The sequence below is a fragment of the Rhinoraja longicauda genome, chromosome 8 (assembly GCF_053455715.1).
Source record: "Rhinoraja longicauda isolate Sanriku21f chromosome 8, sRhiLon1.1, whole genome shotgun sequence".
Classification (NCBI taxonomy): Eukaryota; Metazoa; Chordata; class Chondrichthyes; order Rajiformes; family Arhynchobatidae; genus Rhinoraja; species Rhinoraja longicauda.
Window position 1 is genome coordinate 43373667 of NC_135960.1, and position 15961 is coordinate 43389627.

The 15961-nt window shown below is 44.8% G+C and overlaps 1 protein-coding gene across 1 annotated transcript in view; it reads left to right on the forward strand.

The window, feature by feature from the left end:
• cps1 (carbamoyl-phosphate synthase 1, mitochondrial) overlaps positions 1 to 15055 on the forward strand; it is a 144038-nt gene extending 128983 nt beyond the window's left edge. The window contains exons 29-38 of the mRNA XM_078403776.1: positions 335 to 412; positions 1943 to 2050; positions 2758 to 2847; positions 5138 to 5308; positions 7144 to 7218; positions 8591 to 8689; positions 10288 to 10347; positions 11701 to 11813; positions 12799 to 12928; positions 14843 to 15055. Coding sequence (XP_078259902.1) covers positions 335 to 412; positions 1943 to 2050; positions 2758 to 2847; positions 5138 to 5308; positions 7144 to 7218; positions 8591 to 8689; positions 10288 to 10347; positions 11701 to 11813; positions 12799 to 12928; positions 14843 to 14944 — 1026 coding nt within the window. The 3' untranslated portion in view covers positions 14945 to 15055. The remainder of the gene's footprint in view (positions 1 to 334; positions 413 to 1942; positions 2051 to 2757; positions 2848 to 5137; positions 5309 to 7143; positions 7219 to 8590; positions 8690 to 10287; positions 10348 to 11700; positions 11814 to 12798; positions 12929 to 14842) is intronic.
• Positions 15056 to 15961: the final 906 nt, after the last annotated feature.

The following is a 15961-nucleotide window of genomic DNA, read 5'->3' on the forward strand; positions in this document are numbered from 1 at the left end:
CCCATCCAAGCCCATGACCTACCGCATAAGAGAAGTGTGCATTGCCACTGGCAGTGGCCATGGCTTTCTATTGGTTTTCTCCTCTCTGCTTGCTTGTTAATTGTGCTTAGCTAGATATTCTTCCTGAGTTGAGACTTGGGATTACTGACACTCGCAATTTGTGCTTGCACATGGCTGAGAGACTCGTGGCAGTGTGTTCTTGAGGAGTTGGAACTAAGGAGGACTCTGAACTTGGCACCATCAGCAAGGCACTCCTGGTACCAGCTGCTTGTGTGGGAATGCACAGTAAAAATGAATGTTCCTCACACACAAATATCTCTCTTGTTTCCTGCAGGAACATCCAGTTGTCATCACTAAGTTTGTTGAAGGAGCCCGAGAGGTTGAAGTTGATGCAGTTTCAAAGAATGGGAAGGTAAGAAAGATACTAACTGCACCAATATATAATGTATAGAGCTGCAATTACAGATCAGCTTGTGGTGAATGTGTAAACTGTGGAGCTAAAATGGCAGCTTGGTATGTGCTGAATGTGCATTATCTCAAGCTATAAAGGCAGCTCAGTGTGTGGACTGTTTATAATATGTGGTGTAATGGCAGCTTGGCATGTGGTCAATGTGTAACCTGAAGAGCTGTAACAGTAGTGCTTCATTATGGTAACTGGGTAATTTGTGGAGTTGTAATGGCAGTTTAGTCAGTAGTCAGTGAGTAATCTGCAGAGATGTATCAGTCGCTGTACGTCTGACTAATGTATAATTTCCGGATCTGTAACGAAAGCTCAGTGTACAGCCAATGTGGAACATGTAGAGTTTGAATGACAGTATACGGGCAATGTGTCATTCATGGAGCTGCAAAGACAGCTTAGCGTGTGGAGGATGTATAATCTGTGGAGATGAAACTGTATCTCAGTGTGTGACCCATGTGTAATCTGCAGTGCTGCAAAAGCAATTTGGTAGGCAGTGTTGAATTTCTGAACCTGTAATGGCATCTCAGTGTATGGTCAATGTGTAACCAGTAGCGCTGTAACAGCAGCTCCAGACATGATCATTGTGCAGTTATGGAGCTGCTACAGCGGATCAGTGATCGGTAAATATATAGCTGCAATGGCAGCCCAGTGTGTGATCAATGTAACCTGGGCAACTTGACATACAGTCTTAGTCATACAGTGTGGAAACAGGCCCTTCAGCCCAACTTGCCCACGTGGACCAACATGTCCCACCTGCCTGCGTTTGGCCCATATCCCTCTAAACATGTCCCCTCCATGTATCTGTCCAATTGCTTCCTAAACATTGTGATAATCCCTGCCTCAAGTAGCTCTCCCAGCAGCTTGTTCCATACACCCCCCATCCTTGGTGTGAAAAAGTTACCCCTCAGATTCCTATAAAATCTTTTCCGCTTCACCTTAAAATTATGCCTTCTGATTCTCGATTCCCCTACTCTGGGCAAGAAATTCTGTATGTCTACCTGATCTATTCCTCATGATTTTATACACCACTATAAGATCACCCCTCACCCTCCTGCGCTCAAGGGAAAAGAATCCCAGCCTGCCCAACCTCTTCCTATAGCTTGGATCCTCGAGTCCTGGCAACACCCTTGTAAATCTTCTCTGCACCCTTTCCAACTCAACAACATATTTCCTATTACATGGTGCCCAAAACTGAACACAATACTCTAAATGCGGCCGCACTAACATCTTGTATAACAGGAACACGACCACCCATCTTCTATACTCAATGTATGAAGAGTAAGTAACAGCAATTCAATGTATGGCCAGTGTGCAACTTGTGGAGCTGTGCTGGTCATGTAGCATATGGTCAATGTATAACCTCTTGCTCTGTAATGACAACTCAGTGAAAATGTGTAACCCTGGGATTCTGGCGTAACTGCGCTTCTGTGCTGTGTTCTTGGTGACACTGGATGGCTAGTGCTATTCTTCTTTCCCTGACAGGTACTGGCTCATGCCATCACAGAGCACGTGGAAGATGCTGGTGTTCATTCTGGGGATGCCACGCTCATCCTCCCAACCCAGACCATCAGCCAGGGAGCCTTAGAGAAGGTATGAAGCAATGTATCACCGGACCTTGATAAAAATATATTTGAACACATGTTTGGATGGGATTGGTACAGATGGGTACAAGCCTAAAGCAGGAAATTTGGATTGGTGTAAATGTACGTTGTGGTCAACATGGATGAAGTTGGGCCGAAGAGCCCATTTCTGTCCTTTGACTCTGGGAGAGGGGGTTGGGAGCATTTTGCAGCGATTGATGGTGGTGCATAGATTGGTGGTGTCATAAGTAGTGAGGAGGCTATAGAAGGATATAAATCAGCTGGAAAGTTAAGGTGGCACAATGGCAGATGGAACTTAATTCTGTTAGGTGCAAGGTAATGCATTTTGGGAAGGCAAACAAAATAAGGACATGGAGTAAATGATAGGCCTTGCAAATTGTTGATCAGAGAGACATAGAACCTAGAATAACAGAGCACAGGAACAGGCCCTTCGGCCCACAATGTTTGTGCTGAACATGATGCCAAGTTAAATTGATCTCATCTGCCTGCACTCAGGTGGAAAGGCTGCAGCTGGTTGCCAAGTATGGCCATGACCCACAGTAATACACTTTCCCCAAGCAACACATTACTCTCTCTGATTCAGCATATCCAATGTGCTATACTCAGCTGGGGGATCCTAATCATTCGACTCCTAGGAATTATCAAGTGCTTGTGAATTATCTAGGAGCATCCATTAACAATTGTGTTCTTTTTCAGGTGAAGATTGCAACCAGGAAGATATCTAAAGCATTTGAGATCTCTGGTCCATTCAATGTACAGTTTCTTGTGAAGGGAAATGACGTGATGGTGAGTTAGCCTGTGTCATGCTTAAAGTTTGAGACAAAACGGAGGCCCAACCATCTTCAACTGCTTCATCAATGACCTTCCTTCCATTGTAAGGCCAGAAATGATGGATGTTCCCTGATGACTGCACAGTGTTTAATTCAATTCACGCTTCTTCACCTTTGTGAAGTAGCTCATGGTTGCCTGCAGTAAGACAGAGACATGGGCAATTAACATTTATGCCATCGAAGTACCAGGCCTTGACCACCTCCAACAGGCAAGAATTCAACCATATTACAAATTTCAAACATACTACCATCAATATCCTAGAAGTTTCCATCACTAAGCAAATTAATTGGAGTAGCCACTAAGCTACATAGGCTGCAGCAGCTTTTAAAAACATGTTATCCCACAGTGAATAGCACCATCTTTCCAAGGCTTTTCTATTATCTACTAGTCAGACTACAACAAGGCCTGGATAAACAAGGCCTGATTAGAAACAGTCAACATGGATTTGTGCCTGGAAGGTCATGTTTGACTAATCTTCTTGAATTTTTTGAAGAGGTTACCAGGGAAATTGATAAGGGCAAGGCTGTGGATGTTGTCTATATGGACTTCAGTAAGGCATTTGACAAGGTTCCACATGGAAGGTTGATTAAGAAGGTTAAATCGTTGGGTATTAATAGTGAGGTTGCAAGATGGATTCAACAATGGCTGAATGGGAGATACCAGAGGGTAATGGTTGACAATTGTATGTCAGGTTGGAGGCCAGTGTCTAGTGGAGTACCCCAAGGATCTGTGTTGGGTCCACTGTTGTTTGTCATTTACATTAATGATCTGGATGATGGTGTGGCAAATTGGATTAGTAAATATGCAGATGATACTAAGATAGGTGGTGTAGTTAATAATGAAGTAGAGTTTCAAAGTCTACAGAGACTTGGGCCTTTTGGAAGGGTGGGCTGAAAGATGGCAGATGGAGTTTAATGCTGATAAGTGTGAGGTGCTGCATTTTGGTAGGACAAATCAAAATAGGACGTACAGGGTAAATGGTAGGGAATTGAGGAATGCAGTGGAACAGAGGGATCTGGGAATAACTGTGCATTGTTCCCTGAAGGTGGAATCTCATGTGGGTAGGGTGGTGAAGAAGGCGTTTGGTATGCTTGCCTTTATAAATCAGAGCATTGAGTATGGAAGTTGGGATGTAATGTTAAAATTGTACAGGGCATTGGTGAGGCCGAATCTGGAGTATGGTGTGCAGTTCTGGTCGCCAAATTATAGGAAGGATGTCGACAAAATGTAGAGGGTACAGAGGAGATTTACTAGAATGTTGCCTGGGTTTCAGCACTTAGGCTACAGAGAGAGGTTGAACAGGTTGGGTCTTTATTCTTTGGAGCGTAGAAGGTTGAGGGGGGACTTGATAGAGGTTTTTAAAATTTTGAGAGGGACGGACAGAGTTGACGTGGGTAGGCTTTTCCCTTTGAGAGTGGGGAAGATTCCAACAAGGGGACATAGCTTCAGAATTGAGGGACAAACGTTTAGGGGTAACATGAGGGGTAACTTCTTTACTCAGAGGGTGGTGGCTGTATGGAATGGGCTTCCGGTGGAAGTGGTGGAGGCTGGCTCGATTTTATTATTTAAGAGTAAATTGGATAGGTATATGGATAAGAGGGGATTAGAGGGTTATGGTCTGAGTGCAGGTAGATGAGACTAGGCCAGGGAGAATGGTCGGCGTGGACTGGTAGGGCCGGACAGGCCTGTTTCCATGCTGTAGTTGTTATATGTTATATGTTAACAGTGCAATGGAATGCTCACCACTTGTCTGGATGAGTGCAGTTCCATCAACTCCCCAGAACCTCACAAATAAAAGAACAGCACACTTTATTCCCTCCAGCACTGGCACAAAGTGACTGCAGTGAGTGTCATTTACAAAATCCACTCCTGTTACTTGCCCAGGCAACTGTGATAGTATTTCCTAAAACCACAATCTTTATCGCAAAGAAGGATGAGGACAATATGGGTGTACCAGCATATACTGGTTTCCCAATGATACTTAAGCCTCCAATCTCTAGCCATAGGGTAAACAGATGAGAAACAGAATCAGACTTGCTTCTAGTTCAGTGGAGAGAATGTGCAGCAATCAGCCAGTCTCCACAACCTTTACCTGGGAGACAGTTAGGCAAATTGTGGGTATCAGTTCCTGTGGGTATCAATTGTGGGTATCAGTCCCTGAAGGAGCTCCATCCAAGTGACAATTCTGCCATTGACTGTCTCTACCGAGAGCAGCTTCTAACTTTTGCTTCTTACTGGCTACCAGGTTATTGAATGTAACTTGAGGGCATCCAGGTCCTGTCCCTTCGTATCAAAGACCATTGGTGTTGATCTCATCAATGTGGCCACACGAGTGATGATTGGTGAGAGCTTGGATGAGACCAGTCTGCCATCGCTTGAGAACCCCATCATACCAACTGACTACGTGGGCATTAAGGTACCTGCAGTGGACAGTGCGGCTTTTGACAGAATGCCCAGCATGGGGTTCTGCTGTTTTGTTCCTCAGGTTGCCATCAGATGGCTTCTGATTCCTGTGAGAATGGTGCAAGTACTGTGCACACAGCTGAGTAATTAATGGAAGAGTTTTGCTGAGTTTTAATTGAATGTATGCACTATTATTCTAAATCTGTGATTTAATTTTCTTTTCCTAGGCATCCAGATCATGATACTGTAGAATCCTCAGTAGCATCACATTGAGTTAAAACCGAAGTCCCCAATTAGAGTCACGCAGCACAGAAGCCGAAACAGGCCATTCAAACCACGATGGCTGTGCATAGAAGAGTACAGTCATAATGCAGGCATATGCGACTAGATGGGCAAAGCAATTGGCATGAATATGTTAGGCCTTGGGCGTATTATGTGCTGTACAACTATGTTCTAATCCATTCCTCTAGCCATACAGTTATTTGACATATCCGCCTATTCCTATACTCAGACACACATGACACCAGAAGTAATTAGTCAGTTTAGTTTATTGTCACATGTGCTGAGGACAGTGAAAAGTTTTTGTTCCAGAGGTTACAATCTTAAAGATCCTGTGTTAAGCTGTGACTGCTTTCTTAATTCATGCTACAGGACCCCATTCGTCTTTTTACCAGTCATTAGTAACATTGTGAGCCATGACCTTTGGCTGTTAACCCTCCCCTTTTAGAATGACATAGCCACTCTAAGACATCTTGACCCTGGCACCAAGGTGCAACGTATTCTTATAGAATAGTGTTTGCAACCACCTATTCATCTCTCTCCTTCCCATACAAATGAATCCCACACTTTCCCAGTCTCTCCAATCCCCCCCCCCCTCCACCTCATGCAAAGAGTAAGCTGGGTGCTACAAACTTGGACATTGCTGCCCATTGTTGGGTGGCCAACAATTGACTCTCTGAGTCAATACCGATTGACTCTCTTATGCTGGGCTCAGGTGTTTCCCTACAATACACATGTTAAACAAATGCACAGTGAAAGAAGTTGGTGAATGTCTTTCTTTCAGATTCCAATTGTCTTGGCAGCAAAATTGCCATGACAGCAGTGTTGTTTGCATGATCTAGTGACATAGTGCAGAGCTATCTCAACTCACTGATGGTTAACCCTGTAAGCATTCTGAATGTTTAAATTAGATTTTATATTGTTTTAACCAAAATTTTAATATGTTACTACCTCCTCCATACCGCTTTTATTGGTGAAGCCCAATGTCCTCCAGGGATGCTGCCTGATCTGCTGAGTTACTGCAACACTTTGTGTCCTCAAATGACATATTTTGCATCACACTGACATTTGCACCAGCTATGGACCCAGCTATTGATAGTTGAATATAATGGCCTAGGCTCAAGGGATCTCCAGCATTCCCTCAGCACTGAATTAGCAAATGCCTGAATATTAAACCTAGCTCTCTGCAATGGGACTTGATCCCACAACATTTTGACTTGGGCAAATGAGTAATCACGGAGACAGAGAATTGCATCAGCAATATACAAAGTGCTGGATGCATAAAGTGCTGACTCAGTGGGTCAGGCAACATCTGTGGAGGAAATGGATAGGCAAAGTTTCAGGTCGGGATCTTTCATCAGACATTTCAAAAATGTTGCCTACATAAATGCAATGTTTTGGGTTTTTCTGCTTTTCCTGCAAAGTTGTTGCTTTAAGTTATATACTTTCTCAACAGTTAAAGCCATGTTACACTCATGAAATTACCTCAACAGATTTGTACTAGGTTGTTACTGTTTATGAAGCATTGATGAGAACAGTGCTAAAACATTTTGTTTTGGGCATTTACAGGCTCCCATGTTCTCCTGGCCTCGCCTGAGAGATGCAGACCCGGTCCTGCGCTGTGAGATGGCTTCCACTGGAGAGGTACCGAGAACAAGGCATACCTTTAATAGAGTCGTAGATCATGGAAACAGGCCATTAATCCCCTCTTCCAGCACTCAGTCCCATGGCCTTCCATGCCCGAGTGATTGAAGTCCTGGTACTTTTTAAATGCTATCATTGACTACTTCCACAGCTCTCTACAGCACTGTATTCCAGGTACTCACCACTCTCTGGGCACTAAGATAATCATCAGATCCCCTCTAAATCTTGTAGCCCTTACTCTAAATCGTTGTTCCTTAGTTTTATTCAAATTTCCTCCAAACACTTGACATATCTGACTACCTTTTACTTGTTCATCTGGTTATCAAACATTGCAGCACGATCTTGAACAGGTGGGCAGGTGAACTGTGGAATGGTTAAGTGTGAGGTGTTGCATTTTGAGAAGTCAAACCTGGGCAGGACCTTCACAGTGAATGGCAGGGTTCTGGGGAATGTTGTAGAGCAGAGGGATCTCGGAGTGCAGGTACATAGTTTCTTGAAAGTGGCATTACGGATAGATAGGGTGGTCAAGAAGGTTTTTGGCACATTGGCCTTCATCAGTAAAGAGCATTGAGTATGAAAGTTGGGTACAAGTTAATCCAACAGTCATTCCTGGCTCTCTGGCACGTTCTTGCGTATTCTGTCTATAAACCTGCATTGCATCGACTTCCAGCCTCTGAACTGCCTCGCTCCTGCTTCCCGTCCCCCTGCCAATCTAGTGTAAACCATCCCGATTAGCACTAGCAAACCTGCCTGCCAAGATAATGATTTCCCTCCAATTCAGGTGCAACCTGTCCCTCTTGTACAGGTCACCTCTGACACAGAAGAGATCCTAATGGTCCACGAATCTGCATCCTGGTGCAGACTGCTGTGGCATGCTGGTAAGGAAGTAGTTGGCACCCTTTTTGCCATACAACTGTACTGAGAAGAAATCTAAGTTTCTTTCATCCCAAAAAAATCAGCATTATCTTCCAAAGGTTTGCCCAAAGCTGCCCTCGGGACGAGAAAGAAAGTGTGTAAGAGGGTGGAATAAAATAAATGTTAGTTTTTTAAAAATATGTTGTCTTTGGAAACTGAGATGATGAAAACTGATTATTGTTGGTGTTGATTTTTGTTAGTGAAAAATAGGGCCCACTGCAATCTTGAGACACGCAGACTCCCCCCGAGAAAGATCAGCGGCTTTAGTGATATTGGATGGGATGCGCAGGAAAACCGATATGTTGTGAAATATTATTTGCAGTCAATGCTGGCTGCCACGGTTCTGCGAGTTCCACCACTGACAGGAATACAGCTAATTTTATTTACGTAGAGGTATGTGGGTCCTAAATATTTAATATTTGCAAACTAATGAGATTTGTGTGTTTTTTTTAAACAGGTTGCCTGTTTTGGGCCAGATATTTATTCTGCGTTCCTGAAGGCAATGTTGTCCACTGGCTTCAAAATGCCCCAGAAAGGGATCCTAATTGGAATTCAGGTGAGCCTTAAATACTGGATCTACTCAAAGTCACCTGAATACAGTGGCATCACAGTACACACAATACAGAATGCCACAGGAGACCCTTTTTCTCTGTGGCTATCAAACTGTACAACTCCTCCCCCCTCTGATGTGGGGTAGACTGAAGAAAACAGCATTCTATTCCACACGTCTTGAAAGAACTATTCAGTGCAAGGTGCTACAATCAAACCAAATACTCCAATGGATGCAGAATGATCAAATAAGTCAGAAAAGATAGTTTAGAACATGTTGTTTGGGAAAGTGTCCATTGACCCAACTTCCTGGAGCCAGGTTTTGCATTGACCATCTGCTAAATATGCTCTAGTGCATGTAAGTCAATGCACATACAGAACTGGCCTCTGATAACACAAGAAGTAGCAGTATTGAGATTGTGTGACAAAGCTCTTGGAAATGGTAAAACAACTGGACACACAACAAATTAAAAACTGTTCCTCTCGCTCTTTACCATTCAATAAACTGAGAGTGGCTCTTTTATTCCATTTTTCTGCCCATTCCACGTATCATGTGATTCCTTTAGTAGCATTGTCGATTCATGCAGCATGAAAACTGTCCCATCAAGTCCATCCGATCATCAAGTACCCATTTACACCAAAATGCACCCATCCATTTAATTCTCCCCATATTTCCATCAACAATGTAGGTAGAACAAGGAAAAAGGTTCTGCTGAGGAAATTTGAGCAGCTAGTGTTGAGGATGCAGAAGCATTTGGACAGGATGGTAGGCAAATAAGTAGAAAATAGAATAGAGCATAGCAAAGTGTATGGTCATGCACTTTGGTAGAAGGAATAACTATTTGACTAGATTCTAAATGGGGAGCGGATTCAGAAATTGGAACTGCAAAGTGTCTTGGGACTGTTGGTGGGTGCAGGATTTTCAAAAGGTTAATTTGCAGGTTGATTTCGTAGTCAAGAAGGCAAATGCAATGTTGGCATTCATGTTGAGAGGACTAGAATGTAAAAAATAAGGATGTAACACTGAGGCTTTGTAAGGTGCTCGTCAGATCACATTTGGAATATTGTAAGCAATTTTGTGCCCCATATGTGCTGGTGGTGGAGAGGGTCAGAGGTGGTTTACGAGAATGATCTTGGGGTTGATTGGGTTAACATATGAGAAACGTTTGGTGGCTCTGGGCCTGTACTCACTGGAGTATAGAAGAATGAGGGGGGATCTCATTAAATGGATGTGGAGCAGATGTTTCCAGTAGATAGTTCCACCCTTCTTTCTCCACTGAACTAATCTGGATCCACCTATCACTTGTTTGCTTTTGCCCCACTTCCCCTCACTTCCACATAGAAGCTACCTCCTCCTTACTCCCAGTCTGAAGAAAGGTCCCAACCCAAAACAATGTCTGTCTGCTTGTTCCTGCAATGGTTGCCTGACCCACTGAATTCCTCCATTATTTTGTTTGTTGTTCAAGATTCCAGCAGCTGCAGTTTCTTGTTTTCCCATGATATATTCCTGGCTGGGAAACTGTTCACTGTTCACTGATGCTCAGAATAATCACTTCACAGGCCTTCATTCAGACTGATTGACCTCTCTCTCGGCCTTTCTTTCAGAGCTCCTTCCGATCAAAGTTCCTGGACACGGCGGAGCAACTACATGAGCAAGGATACAAGGTGAGTCATCCCCGCAGCAGATGGAACACTCCGTTTCTTAAAGTGTTGAATGGGAATTTGTATCACTGCCTCAGTCAGACTTCAGGGATTATATGGTTGAGATGTTTGTGAATTTTGGTACACCTGAGATGAAGAATGTCTCTATTGGGAAGGAGCGTCAAGCATTCAAGCACCCACTGGGTTCAGCCCTGGTCAGTGGATTAAGGGGCTCCATCACTGGCTGTGTTGTAGGGTCACTAATGAGTCGTGGCTTGGCGAGTTGCACTTGCTCCAATAAATTAGGCTGTGACTACGAAGAGCCTTGAGTTTGGAATGAACCTTTTCCTGAACACCATTTCTTGTAAGTGGAGCGATACTCTTGTGCTCAGGATATTGTGATTTGGACTTGTGGATATGATCATGGTGAGAACACATGTTGAGAGATGGTTCAAGAGTCAGGAGCACTGAGAATCAGCAGGTGCTTCACTTAATTTAGCTCCTTTCTTAAGGAGGAAAGTTTTGTGCACTGTGGAACGGAGCCATGTAATGAAGCCATGTGTCATCTTTGATTCTGCTGGTGCCCTGGTGAGATTGTCTATTCAGGATATGACTTCATCTCCAGACAGATTCCTGGAGATCTGACTGATTGCAGGTTTCAGCCCGATCTGAGGAATGCAAGGCTGTCACAATTCCTCTGCTCTACATCTCTGCCCATGCCAAAGGGAATATCAGAGTACAATTCCTGAGATTCGGGGAACAACAAAGTAGTAGGACATGACAACATGCCTGCTTTGTATGCTGGGAATGCTGGATTAGGTTCACACAGCACAGAGAGGCTCTATGGCTCATGTCAATGCTAACCATGTATCCATCAGTATTCGTCCCATTAACCAGCACTTCGTCTATAGCTTGTCGATTTAATTGCTGATTTAGATACTAAAGTGTTGTGAGGGTACCGCCCACCATTACCCACTCGGGCTAATTCCAAATTCCAATCATTCTTTGGGTGTAAAAAAAATCCTCAGATCTCCTCTGACCCTCTTACTCCTCACCATAAAACTATGACCTCTGGTTACAGATAGTTCTGCTGTGGAGATAAGTTTTCAACAATCTACCCGATGTAAACCTCTCATCTTTTCATTTATCTCTATCAGGTGCCCCTTTGGCCTCCTCTGGTCCAAGGAAAACAAACCCAGCTAATCTACTCTCTCTCCTAAAATGTATTCTTACTCAGTGACTCAGGCAGGAGAGTAAGATGTGGAAGTCACACGACCTGTGCTTCGTAGCAAATCTCCATTATGAGTATTGTTGAGTGGGTCTGAATGAATGAAGAGTCCCATGTGTGACATGAACCTTATTGTCCTTGTTTTGAAGCTTTATGCTACGGAAGGCACGTCGGCCTGGTTGAACGCCAATGATGTCACCACTGGTCTCGTGTCATGGCCCACAGCAGAAGACCACAATTCTTCCATCCCTTCATTCACCAAGTAAGTGATTCTCTGTTTAGCCTCGGTGTCAGAGATCCAATAGTTGGGTCCCACATCCATGTGACGAATCATGATGGTGCCTTAAAGGGGGAGAAGGTATATTGGGGAAAGACATGGAGCAGACAATCAAGGGGTTCAAACACAGGGAAGCAGGCACGCATCACCTTCTTTGTTCCTGTCTCTTACGTACACAGTGTTAAAATTGTGGGAGTTGTTTTATGTTAACTGCTGTTCTATTCTCATATTCCCCTCAGCTTGGTTGGTTTTGGTTCTGGTTCAAAATTTTTCATTTCATCTGCTCTACTTTGGCTTTGGCCCAACTTGCCACGTCGACCAACTGCCCCATCTACACTAGTTTCACCTGCCTGTGTTTGGTCCATATCCCTCTAAACCTATCCTACCCATCAGGATTGTCATTCAGGCTCCGATTCCCTTTTGTGGAAATATACCTTGTTGAGTTGAACTGACGATCATAAACAGAAAGTGAATAAACTGGATGCTGGGATGATTGGAGGGCTATGTTGGTGAGTGAAGGGAGGGGTCGGGTGAAGGATGGGGTCAGACTTGCTTTACTTTAGACTTTAGAGATATGGCGTGGAAACAGGGCCCTTCAGCCCACCGAGTCCACACCGACCAGCAATCCCCATATACAACCACTAACCTACACACTCGGGACAATTTATAGAAGCCAATTAACCCACAAACCTGTATTTCTTTGGAGTGTGGGAAAAAAACAGAGCATCCAGAGAAAGCCCATGCAGTACCAGGGAGAATGCGTAAACTCTGTACAGACAGCACATGTAGTCAGGTTCGAACCTTGGATCTCTGGCGTTGTAAGGCAGCAACTCTGCCGCTGTGCCACTGTGCCGTCTTGAGCATGGAGTATAACATTGCCACTTCACATGTTGCACTCTACACTTCTATATGATGTGTGCGCTAAGAAGACCAGTAACCCCCCCCTCCCCCCTCTCCATTTTCCTTTCAGACTAATTCATGATGGAGTCATTGACTTGGTGATCAACCTGCCCAACAACAACACGCGCTTTGTGAGGGAGAATTACCTGATCCGAAGAATGGCCATCGATCATGGAGTGCCCCTCATTACCAACCTCCAGGTAATATGCTGACCGCTGGCAGTCTGGGGGTACAGGCAGAGTGATGGGAGGGGAGGGTTAACGGCTGGCATCGTGGTTGTGTGGAGCAGAAACCATGCATGTGCAGTGGGGAGAGGCAGTGGCTGGGCCTTTGCAAGCGTTATGTCGTTTTCACAGATCATTTAATTGTTGCCTTGGATTCTGCCAGATGTGATGTAGAAGAATTGGTTCACCCTGAACTTGAACATTTTCCCTAAGGCAAATCCAAACAATGTTCCACATTGACAGGTAGATGCCATTGTTAGTCACGTGGCACAGAAACAGCCCTATCAAGCTGACCATCTGCCAACTATCAAGCAACTATCCACATTAATCCCATTTACCTGCACTGTCCATTGTCTTCTTTGCCTTGGTGATTCCAGTGCTCATCGAGGTGGTACTTCAATATTGAAAGAATGCTTTCTTCCACCACCTGAATGTACTTACTGCAGGTGTTGTCCTCAGTAGCACTAGAATGCCCCTGACTCCCAACACGCAGGAGGACCATTCCACTCTCCCACCTACCATCTCTATGACACCAAAAACCTAGGAATACAGACCATACCTTAACCTGCTATTGCACTTTTCTAAGCTCTCTTGCAGAAGCCTCTTGAGCCGAAAGAATCAGTGCTCCACTGACCCCCAACACAGCCTCACTCCCAATAGGCTGCTCCGCTAAACCTTCCCCGCCTTTTATTGGCTGTGTGTCTCTTCCTCAGCCAAACGCCTGCTTTTCTAATGAAGAACATTGAGGTTCCCATCGTCGTTTATTAAAGACATGATCCCCGTGTCCGTGTGTGTCCATGTGTGCACTGGTGTGTATAAGTGAGAGCATGAGAAAGCAGTGTGCATGTTTGTTAAGAGCTCCACATAACAGGTGAGCTTCTGAAACTATCCTGAGGGGAAGGTGTGTAGGAAGGAACTGCAGATGCTGCATTAAACCAAAGATAGACACAAAAAGTTGGAGTAACTCAGCGGGTTAGACAGCATCACCTATGCCTTTTCTCCAGAGATACTGTCTGACCTGCTGAGTTACTCCAAGTTTTTGTGTCTACCTGAGGGGAAGGTGGACATCTGGCTGGCAACATCTCCTTCCAGTCTCCCAATTCTGGGGGCCTCCAGGCACTCCAAGCTTCAGTCTCCTGCAGTACGTCTGTTGGGTGAAATGTGGGTCCCTGTCCCAACTTCAATCCCCTCCCTGGCAACCAGAAGGGGGAATTCCTGGTGCCTGGTTGGCATAGAAAGCTGTGACACGAAAGCTGAATGCCCTCATGACGGGTGTGATAGCATCCCATCACGAACCACGCAGGTCTTGTTTCAGGTCTTAACCAAGCAGACATCTTATTGATTCCTTCTGGATTTTGCAAGAGATGTAATTGGGTACCAGCAGAAGAACAGAGCCAGTTTAGTGATCTACGCAGGGCATATTCCAGTTTCTGGACACTAAAAACGATCCAGTGACCTTCATAAACTCAGCAATGGACCCAGGTGGGGGCAAGGCTTTGCCTATACTGAGCCTTCTGTTTGGCATTTTGGAGGCTGGGCTCCAGGTGGAGTTCTGGCACGATTCACCTGGCAATAGAAATCCAGAGTAGAAAGGCTCAAGTGTGGGAAATCAGAATTGTGCTGCATGAGGCCAAGAGAGTCTGGTGAATGGGATGTTGATTTATTTATTTTTGCCACTGCCCTGCGCACAGTGGAGCACCTTATTCCACTCTCCAGCTCAGCAATCCTTGTCCATTCGAGGTGCCTGCATGAGATTTCTCAACCAGCTGGTCAGGGAGGCTGAAGCCAGTGCTTTGGCCTTCCTCACAGTCCCTCAACGGCAGTTAAGCACACTCTCTCTCATCAGAATATCTTCCAATGCCGGAGTAATATGGTACCAATTCTTTCCAGGTCGCCAAACTTTTTGCGGAAGCCATTAAGCACTGCGGGAAGTTGGACACTACCAGCCTGTATCACTATCGTGAGAACAGTGTGATCAGAGGATTGCAGTGAGCTCAGCACAATCGGCAGTCCACCCACCACACCTGTACAAAGCTGGTTCTCTGACAGAAACTGCAAGGGGCATGTCTCTAACCTTTTGAATAAAGAGAGATTTCATTGTTACTTGGACTTTCACTTCATTCAGCTCTCAGAGGTTTAAGCACTATGTAATTAACTTTTTGTTGTCTTGTTTACTGCGGGTAAGAAGTTTGCAACCCCCGAGTGCACTGAGTTCCTGCCTGTCACCGATATTCTCGTGCTGTTTAGCCTCTTGCCTGCTTTGCACAGCACTGACTGAGTCATCCGTAAGACTGCAGTTACTCACTATCTAGCAATATCTTCAATCTATTTGCACAACTCCCCTGATGCTGAGCTAACCGGTGGTGTAGCAGGACACGTCTGTCGTGTGCCCATTGATAGATGATGGATTGGAAGGCCAGGACCTGAGGCAGTCTGAGCCAGTCTGAGTTCTTGCATCAAGCCCATCAGGCCATCAGGGGCCCTGTTCACATGTAAGATGGGGATTGATCCAGCCTGACACGGCCAGCCACTGCACAAAGTCTGGAAATGGTGCCCAGGTTATCCCTGCCATTCTATTTCCTGGGTCATTTGTAGATTTGCAGCATTCTTTCTCTCTTTCCCTCCTATCTCCAGTACCCTGACAGCTTGTATTAGGGCAACCTTCACAAATGCCATGGTTGATAACCATAAGGTGGGAATAGTCTCACTGGATCCAACCGTGGAGAATGCTGCTGCTGAACATCCACTGAGTCCCGGCTGCCCTCACTAACTCCCCACTGCAGTCACTCTGTCACACATAACTACAACCAATGCTGTGAGCAGAGCCATCAAATCAGGTCTTTCCATAGTGCTTTGGGTTTTGTTTATTCTTACAGTATGTAAACCATGACAATTCCTTGTAAGCCAACCCAACACAAATAAACTGTTCTTTAATTAAAATTAATGTTCTGTAACTTGTGAGTGAGGGGGGTTGTCGACCATGTCCATCTCACAAACACAGTGTGAGAA